General features: G+C 37.7%; 2 protein-coding genes across 3 annotated transcripts in view; both read right to left on the bottom strand.

The window, feature by feature from the left end:
- Nucleotides 1–537: 537 nt before the first annotated feature.
- On the bottom strand, nt 538–12,497 carry CAVIN4 (caveolae associated protein 4). 2 transcript variants are annotated; one of them, XM_088131424.1, is made up of 3 exons: nt 12,365–12,497; nt 10,446–10,874; nt 538–3,463 (listed from the first exon to the last, which is right to left on the bottom strand). In XM_088131424.1, the coding sequence occupies exons 2-3, from the start codon at nt 10,851–10,853 to the stop codon at nt 2,819–2,821; spliced, it is 1,053 nt and encodes a 350-aa protein (XP_087987550.1). In that variant the 5' UTR covers nt 10,854–10,874; nt 12,365–12,497; the 3' UTR covers nt 538–2,818. The 2 variants fall into 2 exon arrangements, with proteins under 2 accessions (XP_087987550.1, XP_007424442.1); XM_007424380.4 differs by lacking the exon at nt 12,365–12,497 and having other exon boundaries at nt 10,446–11,213.
- The window catches only part of TMEFF1 (transmembrane protein with EGF like and two follistatin like domains 1), an 89,306-nt gene continuing 73,317 nt past the window's right edge, over nt 11,416–27,404 (bottom strand). The window contains exons 6-10 of the mRNA XM_007424388.3: nt 26,904–27,052; nt 23,816–23,881; nt 18,985–19,108; nt 16,336–16,494; nt 11,416–12,828 (exon numbers count right to left, since the gene is read on the bottom strand). Of these exons, the coding sequence (XP_007424450.1) occupies nt 12,744–12,828; nt 16,336–16,494; nt 18,985–19,108; nt 23,816–23,881; nt 26,904–27,052 (583 nt within the window). The 3' untranslated portion in view covers nt 11,416–12,743. The remainder of the gene's footprint in view (nt 12,829–16,335; nt 16,495–18,984; nt 19,109–23,815; nt 23,882–26,903; nt 27,053–27,404) is intronic.

Here is a 27,404-nt window from a genome sequence, read left to right as displayed (position 1 = left end):
CCCCTCCTTGCTTCAGTTAAAGAGGATCAGAGGGAGCAGTGCACAGTAATGTGCAAAAAGGTCAGGAAGAGGATAATCCAATGGCTTCCTTTCCTGTCTGGATGAGCAATATTTGGAAATGGCGTCCTGCTTTTAGGGATGAAGGGGGGAACCTAGATTTTGGTAATGCACTCTTTAACAGTGATTTTGAAAATATTTGTGTATGCACCTATAGCTTCCAATAGAACATTCTAAAGTACATCTGTCCAAGTAGGACAACATTTTTAAAAAAAAACTTCTGAACCTAGATGTAATTGATGGAAGAAAATCCATACATGTGTCCTGTTTACTGAAGTAGAAAATTATCATGGTGCTCCAATTAATTTTATGCAACATTGGCATGAAGGATGAAAATATCTTCTTCTGTGGCTTGGAACATGTACGTAAGAAATTATTTTTGTCCCTTTTTATTTTATAGTTCATTCTATTCTCTAAAGCAGGGGTAACAGTAAATCATGCAGAGCAAAGACCAAAATAACTTGGGTCACCTTTGATCCTTAATGAAGTTTAAACTATCCACAAAGTTTATGTATCAGCAGTTTGTAAAATAATTATCAACACATTCTGTCTAATATAATAAATGCATTTTATTTGGTACCATTCTTATCTTTACAGTTTGTAGAAACATACAGTACATGTGAAACTGCTTTCTCCCTTATACAGTCTGTCTCTTCTGCCTTCCACTGCAGTTAAGTCATCCATCTCAATCTGGAAACACTAATCCACTCTGAAATTGTAAAGTGTAGCATTACTTCCTTACAACTTCTATTTCTTGGGTCCTGGGTTAAGTGCTATCACAGAGCCCCTGAGAATCTAAAAAATATCAGAATTTTGAGCAAAAAACTAAAAATATGTTGGTCATGGAAAACAGTGTCCTGAACAATTTTGGGTGGGGGGCAGGAGAAGGAGCAGAAGAGGCATATTTTTCTGTTCAATGTGATTGCAAAAATAAACTTTAAAATGCCTGGAAGGGCAATATCTTCTGTTTACACTGAAGTAGGTGAATCTCAGAATTCTGATGATCAGAAAGCATGAGCGTTTGGCAAAGCTCAACATCACTACAACCTGCAGAACATAGGCAAATTTTAGAAAAAATAGTTTGCATAATTTATATAGTCATGGAACACTGCATCTATTGATACAAAATGTGTACGCTCAGACTACACTGAGTCATCAGTGTTGACACTAAAATGGAACAAACTTAAACTGCATTTATAACGGGTTATTCTGGAGCAAAGCCTTTGAGAGAGTTGACTGAAAACAGTACCTTGTTTAAAGAGTTTAAAAAAAACAGGTCATTAATGAGCACCTTCTGGAGACCTGCCGCAGGCCTGCTTAAAAGCAACAATTCTGATTTTTTACATTGCAGCAACAAACTGGTGCTAAAGTTGAAGCAAGCTCTCTTAACAGTTTAGGATGCAGCTAAAAGAATACATTTACAAACAGGCCCTTAGAGATTTATTTTTATTGTATTTTATTCTTTCATTCAAAGTATCTTATCACAGTACTGTCTGACTATACTGTTAAGTAAGCTATTGAAACAATAGGATATACACTAGCTGAATAAACCAACAATAAGCCACCTAAGCCATTTATGGTTTGGGACAGCATGACTCCACCTTGTTCTCCCTCCAGAGAGAAGTTCTTGCTGAATGTCACTGTTTTCATTAATGAAAGGAGCCCTTCCATTCACAGAATGGCCAGTCTACGTGCAGCTTGCTATTTATGATCAGAATTCAAATTATTTCTTTCAGGGTCTGTCTTGTCTCTCAGCCGGACTACGGTAGATTCCCTGAAGCCCCTGAACCTTTCACACATTCCTAAATATAGTTCTCTCTGTATTTTGCCTTGCAAAGAAGGATCAGTTTCTCTGCAGTTTTCCATAATCAACTTTCTCCAACAGACCTGCCGGATAAAAGGGTTGGGGGGAGAAACAGTTAATGGTTACCTGTTGATGGATTCCTGCCCATGACTCACCTACCTCATGGAACAATCAGATATCTGTAATAAGTCATAGAATGAGATTTACCTTTTACAGTTGTCAGTGTACATAAAAATAAAAACAGAAGAAAACTGCTGAGGAACTTAATGTCATTAAAGTGGGGCGGTCCAATGCCTCTTAATGTTTAAATGCAGTACCTGTTACGATAAATGGCAATCTGCATATGCATCAAATGGAATTTGTTTATTATTAATGGAGAAACATCAGGTGATAAAGATATACCCACTGCACATAAAAGAAAACAGTATATACATACAGATCTATTCTCTTCTGTAATTTAACACACATTTCTTTACATAAAGATTCTAAATTTCCCTTTGGATTTTATTAGGGATTGTCCAGAACAAATAATCATCAGGCAAACTGTGTGAGGATAGCAAGTCTGTCATTACTTTCCTGTAAAATATTGGGAGATGCTGAAAGAGTCCTACATCAACTTTCTACAACCAGGCACCCTCTGGAGCACCACTACTGTAATCCATAGTAAGAATGGGGATAATGGACATTTTAGACAAAATACATTGGAACACAAGGTAGGAAAAGAATGTCCTAAAGCATGCTGCTTGTTTTGGGTGGGGTGGCAGATAAATCCAATTGACCAATATGGAGTGTCCAAACAGAAACCAAGCCTTGGGCTGGGCCCCAAACTTTCTGCAACATGCAATAAGTCAAGGTTTCTTCAGGCAGTGTGAAAGCCACTGATCTGCATCTTCGACATAAAAGGAATTGCTCTTTCCCTGTCATAGTGACACCGCCACACCAATAGACATTTGCCATTTAAGCTGACTGCTTTAGATCCAGTAGAATGGTGTCGTCTTCTTTTGTCTCTGGTTTGAGCAGGTCCTTTTCAGGAGGAATCGTTACCTTCTCATCTGCCTGAGAAAGGCTTTTTGATCCACCCCCTTTGTCCTTCTTCACTTTGGTTATCACTTCAGTGTAGGAAATTTCTTCAGTGGCTGGTTCAGCATCCCTACTTTCTATTGCTGTATCGGTGGCAGACTCTTGGATTCCTTGTTGACCTTCAACCCCTGGTTGCTCTTTAGTTTTCTTATGCTTCTTCAAAGTCTCCTTAATTGGTGCCACATTGGAGATATTTTTCTTGAACCGTATCCCAGTTTGCCTCAACCTCTCTCCTGATTGCCTTATTCGTTCCCTTCTCTCAGGTGTTACTATTCGAGTACGAAGTCTGTCCACCTTCTTGCCAAAATTTTGCCTTGTTTTCTGAAGGTTCTCTCTTGAAAATGCCTTTTTGATGTTGTTGATGCGCCTCATGCCTGATTTCTTAAAACGGGCTGCTCGGCTTTCTTCTATGTAATACTCCTCATCAGAAGAGAGATCATCGGGTGGGCAGAAGGCATCTGTGCTTTCCCCTTGTGTCCGGTCTTTGACAACTGTCAGAGAAGATGGACACTGAATGTCTTCCTACAAGTAAGAGTACAATGTTATTTCTCTACCACACTTCTCAAAAATGGCTCAAAGTAAATTTAGAAAGTTCCAGATACTTGCTCCCTCAATAATTCTATTTTACGCAATAAATATTTTATAATGTTCATAAAGATTCAATAGCATAAGGGCCTGGCATTATTGTTGCTCTGCCCCCTGTACAGCATCTTTTAATTTTCCAAACAGCATTCTAATTGTTCATATGTTCTTGGGGTTAGTGCAGACCATACCATTAATAAGAAATTAACCACAGCATCACAATTTTCTTACACCTCATTGCTCCTTCCCCTTTAACAATGTCAGTGACTGCTTGAGAATAACCAAGATTTGGAATCAGTTTTAAATCCTGGTCAAGAAGAAACCCTAATGAGTCCTTGTAACACCTAGTTATGGTAATGAATGTTAGTCACCAAAAAAAAAAAAAAACTTATGGGGAGCGAAGCTTCAACAGCCCATTCCTGATTCATTAGAAACAGTTACATGATCAATTGCTATTTTGTCTATTGCAGCCTTTTTTCCCCATTTTTATCCCACCTTTATTATTTTTTATAACTCAAGGAGGCAAACATAACTCCTTCCTCCTCCTATTTTCCCCACAACAACCCTGTGAGGTGAGTTGGGCTGAGAGTGACTGGCCCAAAGCCACCCAGCTGGCTTTCATGCCTAAGGTGGGAGTAGAACTCACAGTCTCCTGCTTTCTAGCCTGGTCCCTTAATCACTAGACCAAACTCTTTTCAGTTTTCAGTACAGCTACCCCGAAAAACTGAAGAGTTGGGCTACAGAATCAAGATCAAGAATAAAACTCATATGCAGATCAAATATGGGCAAGTAATCATGATCAAGACCAAAGAGGCACCTAATGGGGATTGTGCCCATGGAGGAAAATAGAGCAGCAAGGCTTGGAAAACTATAGGTGACATTCCAGCAGTGGCCAGATCACCAAAAGGCTGCAGATTTGTGAAATAGCAACATGGCCTGCAAATTTTCTGTTTGATCTATCTAAAAGGAAGAGAACCATCTTTCCCAACTAGGACAGCATTACACATTTCCAAATCTGGAATAGACTTGCAAATGTGGCAGTTACAAGACCTGAAGGAATCTATTTTTAATGTATTTATAAAATTTATATACTGCTTCAATCAAAAAAGACTCTACACAAAGAGCAGTTGTAATACCAGTGCAGCATAAACAACAAATATTACAGGTATAAAAATTAACATATCTTGGCAACAACCTTCTAAATATCATACTAACAACCACCAGCCTCTCAAGGCCTTCCAAAACAGCCAGGTCTTTACCAGCATAGAAGCATAGGTTGGAAGGGACCCTGGAGGCCTTCTAGTCCAACCCCCTGCCCAGTGCAGGAATCCTCACATAATCCCAGGCAAGTGGCTGTCCAATTTCTTTTTGAAATCTTCCCCTGATGGAGCATCTACAACTTCAGAGGCAGGCTGTTCCATTGATTAATGGTTCTCACAGTCAGGAAATTCCTCATTTCAAGTTTGATCTCTCACTGTAAAGCTTCCACCCACTGGTTTTTGTCTTACCCTCAGGTGCTCTAGAGAGTATCCTTTTCCCTTCGTCCATTGGAAGACTGCTATCATGTCTTCCCTTAGCCTTCTCTACTTTAGGTTAAACATATTCCTTTAACCACCTTTAGGATAAACCTTTAACCTTTAACCTACTTTAACCTACTTTAGGTTAAACAATTCCTTTAACCACCAAACCGCTTACCATTCTTGTTGCTCTTCCCTGCACTCTTTCCAGTTCCTCAACATCATTTTTGTGTTGTGGCAACTAGAACTGGGCAAAATATTCCAGGCAGAACATGTTCTGACCAGTGTAGCCTAGAATGGTACTATCACTTTCCATGATCCTGACACTAGACAGATGCAGCCCAAGAATGCATTGGCTCTTTTGGCAGCTGTGGCACATTGCAGGCTCATTCTTAACCTGTGGTCTACTGAGACACCCCGATCCCTCTCACAAGTACTGCTGCTAAGCTGGATGCTGCCCATCTCATACCTGTGCACCTGTTTTTTCCTGCCTAGGTGCAGAACCTTACATTTCTCAGCATTCTCATGCGTAAAGCTCTGAGATTTGGAGGCTTCCTTGCTTTGGGGAGAGGGACAAACTGTCCCAAAGGAGGGGAGCTCTCACAGAGAATGCTTGCTTCTGTGACTACTCCCATCGCACTTACAATGGGGGGGCGGGGCGGGGGCTTTAACATTTGCTCAGATCGGGCAGGCAGATTCTATCTGAGAAAGGCAATATGAATTACAGTAACCCAGTTGGTAAGGCTGCTATTGGCTCCCAATTGCTCTTCTAGCAGGAGTTTGAGTCCATGATGAGCCCAAGTTATAACCCTGTGCTTTGTTTGGGACCACAAGTTTGTTGAGAGGCAAAGTTGATACTATTCCAGAATCATTAGGCCTCTGAACTGTAGAGTGTAAGGAAGATGACCTTGATGGAGACATGCAAGCTCTGTTGCCAAGGTTACAAGGAGTAAAATATAGTTTAAGTCCAGAACATCCAGATAAGATTCGGAAGTGGCAGACATTGTCCTAATTCACTGAACTATAAGAAGGAGGAGGAAGTACAACACAAGGAAGAAGTACAACACAATCAGACTTGCAATTTGTTATTGTACCCAGTCTCAATAAAGGTAACTTTAGCCTTGCTATGGAGTTGATGTCTTGGAGTTGATTTCTTGGTCTGGGCTACCTAGCAGAACTAACAGAACCAATAGCCATCCCGTTTTGCTCAGGGTGCATCTGATCCTCTTTCTCCTCATCCAGACCCTGCCATCCTCCAGGCATCAATTTAGAATTTCCACTGCATTCTCCATTCAACTTGCAGTGGAGATACCTAACTGAATAACATCAGCATATTGATACCTCACCTCCAACTGGCAGTTTATTTCTCCCAGTGGCAACATGTAGATTTTTATCAGGATAGGGGAAAACACTGTGGCATCCTCTACTGTAGTGCTCTAAGACCCGGCCTCTCCCCACCCACCCTGGTTACAACCACTCACTCAAGGAACAGAAACACCACAGTATGGTGACTCAGGCAGCCCAGAAAGATACTGTGGTCAACAGAGTCAAAAGCCATTGAGAGATCTGATAGAACTAGGATTGTCATGCTCCTCCTACCCAAGCCTTGCCACAGGTCATCCACAAAGGTAACCAGTGTGGTTTGGGCCTCATAACCTAATCTGAAACCTGACTGCCATAGGTCCTGATGACCTTCCCCCAAAAGAGATTGGAGGTTGATCCAATACCATTCAAAGTAGGTCTTTTTCAAGGCTGCTGGTATCTGCCCCCTGCAGAGTGGCACTGACTACAGCCTGGATGCAAGTACAGTGGTACCTCTAGTTACGAACGCCCCTCACGAATTTTTCAAGATATGACCAGCTCCGGCCCCAAAAATTTACCTCTACTTGCGAACTCCGCCTCTACTTACGAACCGGATCCGCGGCCATTTTCCCTGCTGCCACGCGGTCGTGGCTTCCTGTGGGCGAGATCGCAGTAGCAAGGAGACGTTCGGTGAGGCTTGTGGTGTGTTTTGTGGCGTTTGGAAGGTTTTTGTGGCGTTTGGAAGGTTTTTGAGGTTTAAAAATAAAATGCATATGTTTCAGAACTGTTTAGCCATATTTACACTGAACCTTATGGGGAAAATTTACCTCGGGGTGCAACCAAATTCGGAGGGCGGATTAGCCGTATTTACATTGAACCTTATGGGGAAATTTGCCTCGTGGTGCGACCAAATTCGGAGGGCGGAACGGATTAACCGTATTTACATGGAACCTTATGGGAAACTTTACCTCGACTTGAGACCAACTCAAGTGCAACCAGAGTCACGGAACGGATTAAGTTCATAACTAGAGGTACCACTGTATCTGCTGTAGATTAATTACCACCTTCCTCTTTGTTCTTCCTGAATCTGAAAATGTCAGAGACTGAACCTGGGTCTTTCTATCTGTATGCCACACATTCCTAGTATTCTCTAGAAGATATTTTGTTCTCTAATGGCACTTACAACAGGGGAATGGAAATTCAGGAAAGGTCAGCAAATAATTCCAATTCTGAGATGATATTTTCCAAAATTCCACCCAAACGTTTGAGGAAAAAAATGTAATTTACTTAGTTTTACTTCAGCAGACTCAGTTTTTCCATGGGAAAGATAACTATGCTGATCCTTGAACTATTAAGTGATAAACAAGTAAGCCAGAATTCATTTGTTTCTGATACAAATATAAAGTACATGATAAAATGGAATAATGTGATAATTTTTCTCTTTTTCAAAATTAAAAGAAAAAAGAACAGACCCAAACTATGCAACAGCCTGAAAAGAAGGTGGAGTTCCTTAACGATTGTGTTACTGATTTTAAGTCTGAAGTTGGCTTTCTTGAAATAAATTGATGTTAAGATTAACCAGTTTTGAAATTTAGATAACAAACACTATGCTTATCTGAACTTGAATTGAAAATGTAACTTTCCCTCCCAATTCTGGGGGAAGAACAAGCATGGGATCACAAGGTTTCTTGTTGCCACTCAATATGGCTTTGATGGAAATCAATCCACCTTCACAAAATCTCAGAGAATTTCAGCTGAGCAAATCATGCAAGAACTTAATTCATTTTGTTCCTTTTTTTACACGAAAAAAATATACATGGAAGTCACAGTCAATTTCCCATTAACCCTAAGTAGGAAATTATGGCATTGTCTCCCAAATAAAAATATAAAACCATTGCTTAATATTGGCTTTCAAATCCTGATTCATTTGGAGGTCATTAACCATACTTCAGCTAATAGCCAATTGCTGTTCCCTCCAACAATATTAAGTAACTCCTTTTAAGCCTGTCAAAATCACAACAAAGCATATTTTAATGTGAAGAATTTGAACTCTTGCACATGATACAAAAATTTAAATAATATTTAAGGCAATGTGACATTGGATATTCTCCCCAATAAAGTAAGATGGTTGACCAATTGTCCAACTAAACCTCTTGGAGGAAGGAGAGAATAGTCAGTTAATTGGAAACTAGTGAGGATGTTTGCTGGATTTCATCAGACCTCGTATCCAATGATGATCAATCACTTTTGGTGAAGATGCTTTCATTGTATTGCTACAGCAGTATTAATCAACTCCCTTGCCATAATTTGGTTCAATTTTGCTGCTTGTTAAGTTGGGGCATCCACTATGCATCATGAAAAATGTAACCATGCTGCTAAACCATAGGTAGGTCCATGGACCATTCAGCCACTTGGCTATTGATACACTATCTAGTAATCATTAATTTTCCTTCCTGAATATCAGATCTTGCTCTGTGCAGAACACACATAACTAAGGATGTGACATTTCTAAATTTCATAACCCAGATACACTAACATAATTCAGAGAATGAATATACATATACATAATTGACTGAGTTCCACTGTTACAGCATTAAAACCTGTATGTGTGAGAGGTACATGAAGAGGTACATGTATCTAAGACTAGAATTTATTGTTAGTTGATCATCCTGAAGTAATTTTTATAACAGCGAGCCATACCATCCACAATAAAAATAAAAGCAAATAATAATCCAGGATGATAACATTTTTTTCCTTCCCCAAACATGAGAGCCAAAATGTGATGTCTTTTATAAATTGACTCTAGAGTTACTTATCTGGAAATAATAATAATTCTCATGATTTCAGTACAACCATAGGAACAATCCAGCCAAAACTAAGCACTATTAAATTCCATTGTTTTCAAACATCTATAACTCTCCCTTAGAAAGAAACGTGAGTTCAGTAGGGCTCAGCATCTCAGCAAATTTGGTATAGAGTTGTAGCTGAAAGATATTTAGATTGGATTGTGCCCACTATTTGTTTCCAATGCAGCATATCACATTTTCAGTGAACGTGATATGTGAACCTCCTTGAAGTATTAAAAAAAAAGATTACACAAATGAAGGCATTTCAGGTGTCAAAGCATTTTGATGAGCTAAACCAAACAGCAATATTTTTTCCCCACTACCACTGTTATTCTTTGAAAGAAATACATGTTCCAATGGCTAAAATCTAAAACATAATACCTGGTGACCTTAATGAGAATGAAGGAGTCTGAACCTCTAACAGGATTTGGGGATTCTTAAACACACTACTACATTTGCAATTTCAATGCCCCTGCAACTAAGCACAATATTAATTATTTGGACACAATATATGATCATCGGTGTTACACGCAAAAAATACTTTGATTAGTAGAGAACCATTCTTAATAACAAATTAATTTAGCACCAGAACTGTTCACTTCTCTCCCATATAGACGCTTTGAATTTTGCAAGGCGATTAACTTTATTTGCCCACTTTATTTTGAGATATCCATTTAAGTGTCAGGATTTTGTTTTTACTTTCTTTAGACAAAAAAGTTATTTCTTGGAAAAAAGGGAGCTTCGAAGTAAACTGTTGCATAGAAAGCAGGCAGAGAGATATATTAAGGGTTATTAGTGAGCAAAGAAAACACAAATGAGCTCTTAAATGGGAAAAAAACACACAATTAATGGAAGCATTACACCATGCAAAGAATTGCTGAGGCTGAGTTCTCTACTTAATCCTCTGAAAAAATAAGAGGGACGACAGTCACGCCTGGAATACTCTGTCATGATACTCAACTGCCTGCCTCAGATTGCCTTTCACAGATGCAACACAGTCTTGCTGATCTACACTTAATCTTATGCTGGCTGGCTGAGAAACTTCCCGAACTAATAATAGACTGCCTGACTTGCCACCAGTGGATTCAAACTCCAACACGTTCAGAAGCAAAAATCAATGCTGAAAAGCCACAAGGCATAACACATTTTGAGACGAAGAGGGCTTTTTAAAAACCATTCTTTGAGCTGTTAAGCAACTAGAAAGTGTGAAGTTGCAATAGCAGGTAACAGCATTTTTTTTTAAAGAAAAGGTTTTACCTGGTAAATGACAACACGAAACTTGTTTTTCCGCAGCATTTCTTCCTGTTTGGTCTCTACCTTCTGCACATTAGCATTCTGCTTCTCTACTCGGGCTCTCACTTCTTTGACATGAGCACTAACTTTGCGAGTTTTCTCCAACAGCCTGTTAACTGTGAATCCTGTGTTGCCGTGTGCCTGAGCCAGCTTTAGAATGTCAATCTGAATTGTCTTGATGGCGTCTTCCATTTCTCTGTGGCGCTGCTCAATGCGTTTTTGACTGGCCTGCACACTGTCTACTATGGTGGCTACCTTGTCCAGGACTCTGACAATGGTAAATGCAGCGTCTTGTTCTTCTTCATCATCCGTGACATTCGACTGGCGATTCGGGTTGATTTTGTCCATTTCCAAGGCTGCACGATGATCCATACTGCCCGTCTTCAGATCGGTCTACAGGAGTTGAAATATAATAGCCGTTCAAACCTCAGTGGGACAATTCTGGCACTGATGCAAGAAGGTTGCTGAACAGCTGTCTTTAAGGGAATGTTCAAAAGCACGGTCTGAAACTCCACCCAAAGAGACTTGTCAAATATTTATACCCACAAAATAGCCACGCCTGATTGTTCAAGTGCCTTCTGCAACATGAACCCTCTAAAATTAGGAAGCAGCACTGGGAAAGGAACATGCACGGAAAGAAGCACATTCCTATAACCAATGAACCTATCTGAGTTAATCTAGGAACAGTTAAACAATATACCAGTCAAAGAACTAACCCACAGCCTATTAAAATTTATGTTGCTTCTATTTTAATTAATTTTTTTCTTGTGTGCAGGTGGTGGGGAGGGGATCAATGCTTTCTAACAGACCTCTGGCAGTTGAAAGGACATTTGCCACTTCCCTTCAAAACACATAGGCTGTTCCTTCCAATAATGAATAAACACACTTGGAACAGATTGAATAAGAAGAGAAAACATTGCATTGGCATACCTTTCCAGTTGAAATATTCAAAGCCTTTTTATTGAACAAATTATTTATTCCTACATGCAGAATCGGAAAGCCTAAAACTACATGTTAAACAGCTGGAACACACCCTAGTTACATTTTAGCTCTGAATCTTCCAAACAATTACTAACATCCTATTAATATAATAAATACAACCAGCAGACTTTATTTGGAGACACATTCTTAGCTCTTGAAAGTATTCTTGACAAGAGCACAAAATCTTTTATATTATTTTTGTTTTTTGCATTTTAATCACAAAGACTATACAATTGTGTTTGCTGATGTGAAAACAGGTATCTTCTTTAGAAAACTGTAGTAAGTATGAAAGTTGTTTAAACAGTGGCTAACACAGCTACATCCCAATCATGTATGTTGGTTATTAACATAATTCTTAACAAAAAAGCAATATACTTGTCTCTCCAGGACAAATGTGCTCTGCTCAGTTGAGCAGTCTTTCAAATAATGAACTGTATATTATAATTATTATTTTACAATTTAAAAATAAAGTGTCAAATATTTATGAAGATGGCGCTGCAACCCAGGCCATATATCTTGGATTGGATCCAGGCTAAAGATACAGTCCTTTACATACTTACCTGGGAATAATTTCCATTAAACCGAATGGGGCTTACTTCTGAGTAGAGATGTATAGGATTGCACTCTAAGTTAGTTGTACAATTTGTTTTCATTGAAAACAATGGGAATTTAGATTAACCCGTCCACTGATTCCTATGAGCACTAGGTACAGCTAACTTAGTCTGGATTCAGCCCACTCTAAATGTTACAACTACACACAAAAACACATCTCCACATTTCATGCGATTGGCAGTGTCTAAAAAAATCCATTACTAAGTTTTAAAAACATTTAAATATCTACGGTATTTAAACACAGTGTCTTCTAGTTTCTTGTAAGAAAAGTATGTTGTAAACATCTTTACCCTTAAGTCATGCCTTTTTTGCTAGGAAACATGGTGGGCTCCATTTTCATTTGCTGAATAACCATTGGTGAATTGTCTCTCTTTTCAAAATTCTTACATTCCATGATTAAAGCACAAGTCTATCAATATAACCATGTGATACAAATACAAGAAATAAACTAACATCTTCTTCAAACCATGAAATGAGAAGTTACTAGAGCAGTCCATAGCTGTTAGCTGCTTCCTGGAATAAAACGAAACAGAGCTACACTAAAAATAATAATAACAATAATAATTAAAATGTCCAAAAATAAGGCCTCTGAAATAAATATTTCCATTGTTTTAAAAAAAGTTAATAAAATTGTACATCACATGGTCAATGTAGGTATAAAAAATCACGCTAAACCATTCTGGATGACGTATCTGAAGTAAAGTGGCCTAGATTTTGCTTCTGCCGACGTCCTCTGTTGTTTTGGGGACATTTCCTGTTATCAGAAGCAAGTGGGAGAGAGAAATGATTCAGTAAACCAAAATATTTAAAAGGACTTCTTCACAATTACAGGTAGTCCTGGCTTAGTGACCACAATTGGGATCGGCAACTCTGCCGCGAAGCAACACAGTCCCTAAGCAAAACGTCATGTGACAGCAACGAATTTATGCTGTTACTTCCCATTTGGTTGTTAAGTGAATCACCATGGGTCATTAAGCGAGACATCACATGACCGCGACTTGCAGTTTTAATGCTGGCTTCTCCATTGACTCTGCTTGTCAGAAGCTGGTTGGGAAGCACGCAAATAGGCTATCATGTGACAACAGTTCTCTGGCATCTCTTTAACATGCCAACCATTCTCCATATACTGACCCCTCTTTTTTTACAGCCCTAGATATACCAAGTATTTTACTCCCCCCCAAGGAAACCCCCAAGTTAAAATGCTTGCATGTCAGAACAAATAGAAAGGAAGATACAATGTCAATATTGAATGAATGAATGAATTAACAAATAAATGGCAATACTATAGCTAAGAATTCCATCCCTGCCTCTTCCACTGATGTCACTAACATAGTCCTTATGGCCTGTGACAGATGAAAACAATACTTTTAAACATTCATTATTGGGGGGGAGGGACAACTAGTATTTCTTTTGGGTACATACATTTAATGTAAAACTTCTACAAAGAATACATTTGAATGGAGAACTTGATGCAGTCATAATGTAGAACCTGATGCCAGCTCCTAATTTGGAATTTCCATATTACACACTTGTCATGGCACAGTTTCATGAACCCAAGATGCAAGAAACTAGGTTCCCCTTCCTTCATGCTTGGAATTATCTGGGGGACCTGTAAATGGGCATGCACAATGAGAACAAACAAAACATGCCAGGAGGAAAATTAAGATTCTCTTAATCAAAAAGCCACTGTGAATCATGCTCGGCATACTTAACCATAATTAAAGCTCACTAGCTTTGCTGGATATCCTCTTTCTCCCTCTCTCTTGATAACCTTGTTTGGCTACAACAGTGTTCCAAACAGTAACAGAGTACTGATGGTTAAGTGCCAGGATAAGAAACCAAGATCAAAAGCTTATCATCAAAGGTTGTAATCCTATTTACATTTACTTGAGATTAAGCTCCATATAACTCAGTGGGACTTACTTTTGAATACGTATGAATATGTATGCGTAGAACATAAAGTGAACAAATCTATCTAAGATAACACCTCTAACTATATTTGGACAATACACACACGTACTTTATTACTTCTATTAGGGTTTATGGGCAAATAAATGCATTTATTGCGTATAGCAAATCTGATCCTTTAACTCATTTTCTGGAAAGCCTTATTGCTGAAAAGCTTGTAACACTGCTTCACTTCAGTATATCAGCAGAATGAAAAATGAAACATAATTTTATTTTGCTTTACTGAACAACTTCAAAAGGCTTTTCCAAACTAATTTCTTTATTATTAGCCCACTCTGAGTTTGTTGCTAGAACACGGTCTATTCGCTATCATCTATCAAAGAAGAGAAGCCAAGAGAATTCTAAAAAGATAGGAAGCCCATTCCAGCTGTGGGGGACTTCTCACACTCACTGGCTCTGGGGTAATTTCAGCAACTGGAGGCAGTCTGTATTGGGGAATTTATCGCTTATGTTGGCCATGATATGTCATCCAGCCAAGCAAGTGCTGACCTTCGAATAATATTTTGTTAATGCTGTGGGATAAAGCTTTGGGAATATAAAGCAGGAAATTATTTTGAGCACAGTTATTGTCCTGCAGGTTGACTGATGTAAGAGATTGGTTTTTCTTGGTTTTGAAAAGCTATGCAAACTATACAAGGAAACAATAAACACAACATTTGAGAATAGGTAAGGTACGTGTGTGTGTATGCGTGTGCCTTTGAGTCAGTGTTGGCTCCTGGCAATTGCCTGAACAAGTCCCTGCAGTTTTCTTGGCCAGGTTTTTCAGAAGTGGCTTGCCCTTGCCTCCTTCCTAGGGCTGAGAGAAAGTGACTGGCCCAAGGTCACCCAGCTGGCTTTGTGCCTAAGGTGGGACTAGAACTCACGGTCTCCTGATTTCTTGCCAGGTGCCTGAACCATTACACCAAACTGGCTCTCTAAGGCACATAAACCCAGTTTATAATTCCATTAAAATGGTTACTACTTTGCAAGATGGAGGAGAGGCCTTCTCCTTCAGTCCTGCATGCCAAGCAAGTCAACTAACAAATGAGTAGGCATCTACAACTTCATATGTGAGTAGGCATTCTTGATAGCCCTGTACTCAAAGTGGGATATTATATGGCGATCCAAGCACATAGTAAATGATACACACAGATGGAGAGGAGAGGTTCAAATTGTTCCTTCACCGTGAGGAATTGGAATTCATCCTGTGAGTGTAAATAGGGCCACAGAGAATCTATCTTTGACATGGGCGTGGATGAGCAAGCAGCAATCCTGTAGAAGTATTTTAAGCCATAGCATGGATTAAAGGAACAAGGGCTGGCATGTATATCATATTCCAGAGCCTGATTTCCCTTCTATTTCTTTGCTGTACTTATTCCACCCCTAGAAATAACTGAGATGAATGAAGCCAACATGCCTCCTTGTAAAAACATTTTAGCAGTTTGAGATCGATGATACAGAAAGGGGGACAGGCAGATAGGACGGTGAGCAGATAGGAAATGAGTTGATGCCATTACAGTATTGATGGATTCAGACCTTAATGCCAACATACTATTGTGGATGCAGGCTAGTGCCAGAGCGAGAAATTCTCAATTTTTCCCCTGAGTTTTCATTCATTTTGGTGAAAGAGCATCTGTTTTCAAAATTATTTCAAATAAGAAATTCTTATGTGGCATTCTTGCACTTATTTAATTACAAGGTGGCCAAGGAGTAAATGCTCATTTTCTTTATATAACTGTATCTTTCCTTATATAACTCTGTCTCCAGTGATTTGCATCCTATGCTTCAATTAATCCCAGGAAAACTTGGGGAAAGAATTCCTCCCTTTGCCTGTTTTCAATAGCAATGCAGCTGTCACCACTAAGGGGGAGTCCTAGTTTTGACAAATTGCTGGAGAATTTCTCTTTCCCCTTTCCTCTGTCCATAAATTTGGTAAACAATTTTGAAAGGCCATTTGCGCTGAGCTCTAATTCAAAAATCTTCCTACATGTAGAAGTTTGATTATAGGACTGTGGCATCTTGTGACATTTACATCAAGAAAACTTACCTAAATATTTTACCTTGTTAATAATAGAACACATGCACTTACTATATATAGACTCAGAATGTGTATAAGTGTGTTCACACATATACACCCACTTCCATGGAAAGAGAGTGAAGTGAAAGAGACAACACTTGTCAGGTAACAAAAGCACTTATTATCTCAACAATCCATGAAGAGAGAAGGTGGGAAGGTATGAATAGTGAGCTTAACAAAATAAAAACCAAGAAACACCAAAAGGTACCCCTTGTTATTTTCTGCCTGTGAGCTTACCGGGTTATACACATAACAATCGCAACTATAATGGCAATCTGGACAGCTCCAATTATTGCTGCAATAAGGACGTGAGTGAGCTTTTGTCTGCTCGGGACAACATAAAGTATACTAAAGTCTGTTTTTTCACAATGTTGTCCTGTGTATCCAGATTCACACCTAAAAAAGAAGAGTAAAATTCTTAGTAGTAGGAATATTCTTTTTAAAATATACGTTCTTCCTGCTAGAATAGTAAAATACAAACAAAAAAAGTCTACATTACATAATGACAACAGACAATAGAATAAAACAAAGAGGAACAACTATTAAGCATAAATAAAAACGTTATGGAAAGACTTTCTAGTGACACTTTCCCCCGTCCCTTCCCTTTGTTTTCCCAACTGCTGACTACAACTTAGATATTTATACTTTACACTGAACATTGAAGATTATTGCTAATATCTGTTTAAATCCTTTTGTCTAGTTTTTTTTTTTTAATTGGTCTCACATCTTATTTCCTAGCAACTATATTCCAAATGTCTAAATTTGCTCTGTTGTGTAATGTGTAGTATATAAGGAAGCCATTCCTGCTTAAATTTGGTCAGACTTCTGTTATGGATATATAATCCATCATTGGATTTCCAATGTTCCTCTTTTCCAACGTTCTGTCAAATATTCTTGCAACTCTCAGCACATACTTTAGTAAATTGTGACATACTGTATATCAAGTATGTTTTCTGAGATTCGACCTAATAAAAAGATTTGTGCTTTCAGACCAAATTTAAAAAATAAATAAAAAGATTAAAGCAAGAGCATCTTCAACATTCAGATTATTTTGCGGATTGCACCATACAAGTGAGAAAGATTCAGCCATGAGCCTTTATACTCATGAAAAAAGCGTAAGATAACCTCCACCAAGATTTATAGAAATGTATAGATTGTACAGAGATTTATAAAATTTAAATTGTCTACAGAAGACAAAGTAAGAGCATACTCTGTACTAATAAAGTGCAGAAGATTAGAAACAACTATTTTTACAGTGTATCTATGATCACAGTATTTATATACTTATGGTAGACAGACTTATTTCTTTCTTCTCCCTTAATGCCTTTTTTTCATCCTAACAATCGTCCTCTAGGTGAGTGTATGTGGATGCCTGTGTGCATTTGCTCAGTTCTCGGTTTCTTGGGAAGAAATTACTGTTAAATCAGCATGACTATTTCTACCTCTCCAAGTAGAACGTTTACATCTTGATAATTTAATTGGAGCATTCTAAGCACAGGTTAATCCAAATACAGAATCACAGTTGCTTTTAAAACTCTTGCAGGCATAGTTGCAACTTTAATTCAAGGCTGGTCAATAAAAAGTGCAATGACATTTATTCTAATATGAATACAACAGCCACAAGGATTTCCCCCTTCCTTTCCTTAAAAAAAAAAAAGTGCAATCCATGCCTATTTATGCCAGAGAAATGAGCCAAAGCCTTCAACTGATATCTTTATCCTCTCCAGAACATTTCAGCACCATCTTTTATCATCTCTTTATGCCATCTAACCGTATCAACTGCAATTGTACTGAAGTTTCCCCAGGCAAAGAGAAGGTTGGAAAGGCATACAGAAATGCATATGCACTTCTGGCTCCTAATTGGAGTGGGGAGAAGTATGTGAACCAGGGTGGTGGAGGGGAACACTCATGCAAGTAACCCTGCTTGAACTGCAGCAAATCAAATCAAGGTGAGCGCTGTCCATATTTATTCTCTTTGTACCCCAACCTTTTGCCACCTGCTCTCCTGCTGCCCATGGGGAAGGGGATAAAAGCCATAGAGCGATTCAAAGAAGATAGGGAAAAAAACTAATAGGCTTATTTTTGCTGGGTTTAAGCAGGCTGGCTGAAAAGGATAATAGGAAGTGCTGTTACTAGAGGACTTTCTTGTCTATTTTTTACAGTTTATTATTATTATTATTATTATTATTATTATTATTATTATTATTATTATTATTATATAATAAACTGGTAAGAGTTCTAGGGATTCATCCCTATGCCTATATCTATGTCTATATCATTTATAATATATAATTTCACTGAATAATAGATCTTCTGCCACTTCCTCTTTGATCTCTGTCCCCCCAGAGATTGCCTTGGGAAAGAGAGCAGTAATTGACAGAAAGCTGCCATCAGTCAGCCCTTGGTGATTTCAGAAAGAAAGAGCCCACTCAACTTTAGTGCAAGCATCAGGTTGTTCATGCATCCTTGTGCATGAGTTGGGGGGAAGGGGGAAGAGAAAGCTGTGGTGACCACTTGTCAATGGCCCCACAAACAGAGAGAAACTGGCACTCCTACAAAATGAAACCTACCTTTTTTTCCCTGTTACCTCCTTTCTTTAGTTTTGTTCCAACAATTTTATAAAGAATCTACTCTGTTTACATGGGCAGGCAGGAGTAAAACAGAGGTAAGTCTAGCAATCCATATTTAGAAAATAGTAGCATAATAGAAATTAAAAATGGTAGTTTAACAAAAACAAAACATTGGATTTGCCTAAAACCCATCTGGACAGGAGAGAGGAGAACCTCCTATCAAACTATCTATGGCTATTGCCTCCAGGACCATACTTAATATTATAACAGAACTGTAGATTTCCAGATGGTGCTTTTATTGGTCTAATTGACTTACCGGCAGGAAGCTTTCTGTGTTGAATAAATGAATTCACATTTCCCATGGATGCAGTAGCCACTAAAACTATCGGAGCAAGGAATATGATTTCCAATATAGATGTCTTCTCTTTGATCATTTGCATCTTTTGTATGAAACAAAAATACAAGAAAGAGTACCATATTGTTTTACAAATATATTTTTTGAAGAGATCATCCCTCTACTTAATACTGTAAATCTAATCTGTGGGTACTTTCTCAGGACCATATAAACAATACGGCATCTCCACAATAAAATTGTCACCCCACCTGCTATTTTAGTAATATTTAAAACAGATATTTTTTTGGTTTTCAACTAAGTCAACTAATTTAGAAAAAAATGACATAAATATTATCATATATGTTTTGATTTAATTTAAATATTCCTAAAATATAGAAAGACAGGATAATTCTAAAGTAGGCAAGAAATATCAAATGCAATTAAGGCATTTTGAAAGTTCAGTATATTCATTTGAATTTTAGCACATCTTTGATCTCAACGTCTTGAATGAACATTTACACTTTTTAGGTGATAATATTAGTTTTAAAATCTAATAATGTTAAATCCAGTGATGAAAACAACTAGTATCCATATTAAATAACAAAGATAAATCATTTATTTACTGTAAATGCTTAAAACTAGATCTAAATAAAAATATGCTGAATTGCATTGATGGATCAAATTGGGTTGATTACTATAAATATTGAGAATGTTCAAAGGATTATAGATCTAAATAAATATTTACAAACCTCATTATTTGAAAATAATATTTCATTTATTTATCCATGCAGAAAATACATTTCATTGCCTTGATAAGAAGTATATCACTTCAGTCATAGGACAGTTTCAAATAGAGAAAAGATTACCACAATATTAATTTTTATTCAGAATGAAAGCAACTTGACAAATGGACAGTCTTAGTATTTTTAAAACTGGAGTGAGAGCAGAGTCATCTTTTAGTCACTGATTGCACCACTGTCCACTATATCCAGACTTCAAACTTCATCTGACTTTAACATGTCTGAAACACTTGTCCTGATTTTTTGGACCTTTTCTTCTCCATAACCTATTTTTGGTAACACCTTGCTTAATAAAGAGTTCTTGAGAACTCCAAAGATATTGTACTCTTTTGTGCCATTTTTATCCTATTTTAATTGATCGTATATAGATTCAGTTTGCTTGGTTTTTTTCCCCATCATATGGACCAATTCCATAGAGATAGCTCCATGAGAGCTTGAGGGGAAATGAGGAAAGTGTCTTTATGGCTTTGATAAACATTTAATTAGCAGGGAGAAGAAAGAAAGAAAGAAAGAAAGAAAGAAAGAAAGAAAGAAAGAAAGAAAGAAAGAAAGAAAGAAAGAAAGAAAGAAAGAAAGATAGAAAGATAGAAAGATAGAAAGATAGAAAGATAGAAAGAAAGAAAGAAAGAAAGAAAGAAAGAAAGAAAGAAAGAAAGAAAGCCAGCCAGCCAGCCAGCCAGCCAGCCAGCCAGCCAGCCAGCCAGCCCAATCCCTCTTGCTTTTAAAGAGGTAGACCAGCAGAAAGGTGATGGACTCAATTATGGTGGTGATGGGTGAATTTTTTGGAAGACTTGAAGAACCAGGTTGGGAACGGATCTTCCTGGAGAAAATCTATCTATGTGGTCTAAGTGCCAACTCTGACTTGATGGCACATAAGCAGTCAATCAATCAATCAATCAATCAATCAATCAAAAAAGGCTCTGAAATAAAGCTTCAAGTTCAAAGACAGAGTGTCAGGTTCAACAAAATAAACCACAGCAGTTTTGGTCTGTTTCTGTGCCTGAAGGGGCAGCCTGTTTTGGATCAGCATACGAAACATATTGTTAAGATGTAAATCTTTCAGCTTAAACAGTGCAAATATTAAAAAAACAAGATAGATTAGAAGCAAGGATTTGCAAATTTCAGAAAAACTGAATGATTTTATTCTTTCCACTACAGGAGGGTTTATGTGAAATAGGGAAGAGCAGATGGAGAAGCCATGATTTCTGCAAGCAAGGTCAAAAAAATCAAGACGGTGGTCATGACAGCATGGTCAAAGCTCTGCCCCCTTTTTTACATGCATTGTGGTCATAGTTGCCATCTTGATGTTTTTTACCACCACATACACATCTCACAGTCTACAAGCCAGTTTTTACTCTCCAAGAGATCATGGTTTAACTGGTAAAGATACATACTGTATAATTAAGAACACATTCACCTGTACTTCTGATTACTCTGTACCAAACTTCTCCAACCTGCTGCCTTCCAGATATGCTACACTGGTAGTAGCATGTCATGAGAACTGCACCCAAGCCATCTAGAAAGCAGCAGACTGGATGGAATCTACTCTACTTGATCCCTGGCTTTTGAATGTGCAAACTCACCCCAAAATATGTTGATGATGTAAACAGTAATTTATGCAAGACTGTCAGTCTTCATGACAGTCTCTTCACATCTCCAAGTTATCACCTGTTGCTGCCGTTATGAAATTATTCATATGAATACTATTTGTTTTTTAAAAAGATATTTAAACAGTCTTCATCAGTTAAACAGTAGGCAGCACAAAGAAGATTTAAAAACAATCATTTAATCTTAAACATATTAATATAATCACAACATTATGAAATGTAAACATAAACATTTAAAAAAGCAATTCAGTGGAGCAAACAAGCCACAGTCAAGATGCCAAAACTGATAAAATATACAGTTTATACACCAAGGGGAACCTCCTCAGCAGATTTTAAAACCTAGCACAGATAAGCTACCCTTCAGATTAATTTTCCAATTTTGATATACTTATGGAAAGTAACCATGTATCAAAAGATTAAATACAGGCTAATATTCCTGGTGCATGTTCAAAGAGTTAATAGTGATTTGATTAATGCAAAAAATAAGCTGCTATTATGAATCCTCTTAAAAATCCACTCTATGTCCCAAGAAAAATTTCACAACTTCCAAGTTTTTCTCTTTTCTTCTAGCACAGTTTTTCCAATAAACAATAAAAGGGTGAGAAGAGAATGTGACAGGAGGAGGAAATTGCTTTTCTGTCGAAATAGCTTCTTTTCCACATTTTCTCCAGCTTTAAAAGTCACCTTTAAAACTGAAGTGCAGAATAGAGGAAATCTATTTTGTTGGAGTCAGCCATTGCTCAGAACAATATATGAAAGCTTCCTTTCCAGTCTTTAATAGCAGGATTGTGTTTAGCGTTAATAGAAGAAATACACATAGGGCTTAGGCACATCATAACTCTATTCTCAGACTTGTTATGGGGGAAAAAGCAAAAGAAGTACAAGATCAGTTCATTTGAAACCATTGATATGCTAAATTTTCTTGAATAAATAAAAATGGCTTCATTATTCAAAGTGCATTACTGTGCATGGTGCAGAACTGCCAAGGCCAACAGAGTGCTTGTAAAATTGTGTTTGAGCAAAAATGGATTCCTTTGAAATAAATTGGGGACAGCAAGTTATTTTAACACTTCTTTTATCGTAATTTTTATTGAACAAAATTAAAGTATTAAAACCCCACCACACTAAATATTTTCTGGAGCAAGGAAATATTACTCCATATATATCTAAAGAAGAATGCCAGACATGCCTTTGATTAGAATTAGCCATCCTTATGTGATTTATATCCTGCCTTTCATTCCAAGTCAAAGTGGCATATATATTCTTCCTTCCTTCATTTTTTCCCAACAACAGCTACCCAGTGAGATAGGTTGGGCTGAGTGGGAAAGACTGGCCCAAAGACACCCAGTATGTAATCATATTAATAGAGTAATTAATATATATACATACTAATATATAGTTATATAAACTAATATACAGTATACTATAGTATAATTTAGTACAGGGGTCAGCAAACTACAGCCTGGGCCAAATCCAGCCTGCCATCTGTTTTCGTACAGCCCACAAACTAAGAATGCATGGGTGGGCTAGCAACAGATTGCCAGGCATGAGCCTCAGCTGAGTTCTCAGGGTGGGGGGGGGCTGAGGGGCAGGGTGTCCTAGGCAGTGGTAGTGGCCAATCAGCAGCCTCCCTGCTGATGGGCTGGGGATATACAATGGCTGCCACACTTCTTAGCCTGCAGACCTGCTAGCCACGCCCACATAAGCAGAGGAGGGATGGAATCTGGCCCTTTACAGAAAAAGTTTGCCAACCCTAATTTAGTATATAGTATTACACTATAGCATTACATTGCACTACTGTATAGCATTACAGTATTAGTTACACTATGATTTATATAGCATATAATTAGTAATCTTTTAATTCATTATGCATATTAAGTATGCATAATGGTACTTAAAATGGTAGATAAAAATGCTGCCCTTCTCCCTATCCCAGTCTTCCCAAAAGCAGCATCCCCTACATGGTTTCTTAGCTTGGCCTTTCGCTGCCCTCAGTCTTGCTGGCTGGCAATTGTGGGAGTTAAGAAGTCTCAAAGCAGCTGAAGGGCATCAGGGATAGAGAGTAGGAGAGGTGACCATGACAGAAATATGGAAGAATTGTTACCCAGGCAAAGGGGGCTGAAGCATTCTTTAAGTCCTGGGAAACAAGATTGTATTCAGAAGCCGCTCAGCCCAGTGCCTCCCTGACTCACTGGAGTATAAGGAGGAGGAGGAGGAGGAGGAGGTACAGCGCAATCAGACCTGCAAGATTCAGTTACGATAGCTAATCTCAGACAAGGGTAGTTTTGGTCTTCCTGTGGAGTTGGTTTTCTGGTCTGCTCTCCCTAGGCTTGGACAGACTGCCAGTGCATCCTGCCATCTCGGCCATGTTGTGAAGAGACAGACACCTGAGTATTTGCACCCTACCTTTCACATCTGGCCGATACTGCATTCCATCATCCTTCTTCCCCAATAAGCTGGAGTCATCGGAGTCTATTGGGAGGAAGAGAAAAAAGTACCAAAGGAAACAGTAAAATAGAAGATGACATGCACTACATTCCTCTCACATGGCTAAAACAATTATATTATCCAGGACTGCTTTTACTGTTCCAATCTATTAAGGTTTAATTTTAGCAGAAGTTGGAAAAAACAGTAAAAACAGCACAGATTTCATACTTTCCTATTTTCCCACCACAGTGTAGCAGTGAAACATGTAGCAACATTTAGGCATGATATGCCACCCTTAAAGTGTAATCATGAGAGTGTAGTGTAGTGTAGTGTAGTGTAGTGTAGTGTAGTGTAGTGTAGTGTAGTGTAGTAGTTAAGGCATCAGGCTAGAAACTGGGAGACTGTGATTTCTAGTCCCACCTTAGGCATGAAGCCAGCTGAGCGACGTTGGGTCAGTCACTCTCTCTCAGCCCTAGGAAGCAGGCAATGGCAAATCACTTCTGAAATCTTGCCAAGAAAACTGCAGGGGCTTGTCCAGGTAGACTCCAGGAGTCAACACTGACTCAAAGCCCCTCCCCCCCCCAAATTGACAACACTATGGACCTCCAGTATGGCATATGAGGAAGTAGAGAAAGGGAAAATCAGAGGTACATGGGCCAATTAGACATAGAATGCTTGAAATCAAGGACAGCGCAATTGGTGGTTGACATACTGGCCCATATGATCTTCCTAGTGGTTTCTCTCCTGTTCTTATCTGGACACAAAACACCAGAAACTAGGTGTTCTGTGAGCAGAACTTTCTGCCCATCCCTAGAAACCAGCAAACATAGAAATTTGCTTTGGTTATGATCAATCAGAAAATATGCATCTCAACTTCAAACTTCAACTGTTCTAACCGGCCTAGGAACAAAATTTATATGAATACGTGTGAATACGTGTGAATGTGGGTGAAGAACAAATATGAAAAATATTGTGGTTTAATTGAAAAATTATTAAATCAAAATTATGTGTATGTTTTTTGCCAATATATTGAGATATTTGGTTTTTTCCTATACTGTCAGTAAATTACTCATTTTCAGCAGAATCACATATGTATATTTAATAAATGTAACCTGAAATATGAGCAGGGACTTCTAATATAGGGTATATCCTGATGCCAGAAATATGAAAATCATTGTCTTTCATTTGAATATAACCAACTGAATGAATAAACTATCCAAGATCATCTGTAACATCCAAAGTTTCTGTCTGCAGTGCTGTTTTTGTGTCTGGTTTTCATAAAGGATTAAACTTTTGGCCGCATCTGATAGCAGTGAGGAATGCATCAGATAACCTCCATTCATTACCAGCACATGTAAGCCATTTTAATAGTAAATGTAGTTAATTGTGAAAAACAGAGCATGTTCATGTTGGCACTGAAGTGTGCCCAACAGCATTTAATCCTTGAATATTCCTTTAAGCAATGAATCACCAAGACATGGTATGGCAGAGGGGAAGGGAAAAGGGAGGAATAGCCTTGCCATCTTTGAAGCTATTGAAAGGCAAATGTGCTGACGCTTATATTGAAGAATTCTTTAAAATAAATAAATACATCAGAGCTCACATAATGGCAATATTACTTCCAATATGAACAATGTTGCAAACAATATCCAATGAGACAGGCGCAATGCTTCAAATAATAGGATGTCCCTATGTCAGTCTCCAAAGGAGAAAGCTATAGGCTACGACCAGTGAATGTGAATTTCTTGTATCAAAAGTCAACCAAAGACACACTAGTGAAATTAGAACATAAAATGTGAGAAGTCCTGACCATTTCTGGCCTTGAATATTAACTGAACAGCACTTAAATTGATCACAGTTTCAGGCCAAGACAATTGAATTGTAATACTTTTCATAAATATTCATCATGTACATATTATTTTCTTTCAGGTTTAGGACTTCTAGAGGAAGAAATGGTGGACTGAACACCATAGTGATGAAGAATGAACTTGACAGAGACTGAGTTGAAAGTGAATTTACAAATGACAGGCTACAGGAATGACATGGAAAAGATGTTACACTGGACATACAGAAGAAACTGGCTGATATTTTAATAATTAAAAGGGACATACAAGCAATAAACTAAGAAAGTGACCTGGATAATGTTTCTGTATTGGATTTACAAAAGGGACTTGTCAAAGCTTTGAAAAATCTCATGAGAAGGGACAAAGAAGAAATTAAAAGAAATCATGTTCTGTGACATTATTTGAATGGACTAAAGATTAGGATTGTTAGAAGTAAAAGGAATGTATATAAAGTTGATTTATTTGATCAAAGTCAAAATAGATAACTTGTTATTTCTGGTAACCCTTAATGGACTTTTGCTGACACAAGGACTGAAATGACAATGCTTTATGGATGTGTTTATAAATAAGAGATGGGATATGGGTAGAAGAGATAATTTGTTGTTATTTACAAGGAGGTGAAAAATTACTAAAATTGTTTATACTTGTGAAGAAGGTTGGGTGTTACTTCTTTAGATATTTTTTTTCTTTTTCTTTACTATATACTTTTTCTTTTCTTTTTTCTTTCTAATCCTTATGTCTTTACTATTTTTCCCCTTTGCATCTTTTACTCTTTCTTTCTATTTTTCCATCTCTCTCTCAGTTTGTATTAGTTTTTACTATTGTAATTATAATCTTTAATAAAATTACTTGAAAAAAATATGTTATTTTCTTTCCTTTGTAGAACACATAATCTACTTTTTTACTAGTTATGCAGTTTATTCTGTTTCACAGATCACAAGCCCTTCAAATATAACTTTTTATATTTCATTTAAGATTAAAAAAAAAAGAAGAAAACCCAACCAAGAAGAAAAGTCTAGAAATATATTTGGGTACATGTTTTTCAATGAAAGCAAAGTCTTTCCGGCATTTTAATTCTCTATGAAACCCAACATTTTACATATTTTCTATGCTTCTATGGAAGCAGAACCACAAAGAAAGCCCTATCTCTGACATTAACAACATTACCTCTAGTCAATCATCCAGTGAACATAATCACTATTGAAAAGTAAAGTTAAAGGTACCTGAGCAATGTCCAAGGTGTCTGATATCGATCTGTTCCTGTCTCAGGCAAGATGCCTCTCGAACAAAGCATGGGTTATTATAGGAACTTCCATCAGATGCACAAACAGGGTTAAAACTGTAGCCGCTACAGTCTATGTTGCATACACACCTATTCATATAAACATGAATTAAATCATCAGTATTCTACTCAGGGCCTTGCATAAATGTTTTATTTGCAAGGCATATATGAAATGAAATCACATTATCTAACACAAATAGAGTTTATAACTGGGGAGAGGTTGTTAAAATGTGTCCACAAGTCACTCAAATACTGTAGCGCAGAAGAGACAAATGTGTTTTCTCTCTGATAGTCAAGCATCGCTCCTGATAGATATTATCAGTTGTATCCTCTAAAGTCTGCCTATAGTACTGCCCACTAATCTACCTATACTTCCCCCAGCCCCTCCCTACTGCTCTTTTACATACATTTGGTTCTATTTAATCCAACATTAACTTTTAAC

This window comes from Python bivittatus, unplaced genomic scaffold (genome assembly GCF_059951505.1).
Source record: "Python bivittatus isolate LINGU-HERP-01145 unplaced genomic scaffold, Pbiv_v1 ctg000960_np1212, whole genome shotgun sequence".
In the NCBI taxonomy this organism is placed as follows: Eukaryota; Metazoa; Chordata; class Lepidosauria; order Squamata; family Pythonidae; genus Python; species Python bivittatus.
The sequence above is the reverse complement of the archived record's forward strand: the minus strand, read 5'-3'. Positions and strand labels throughout refer to the sequence as shown.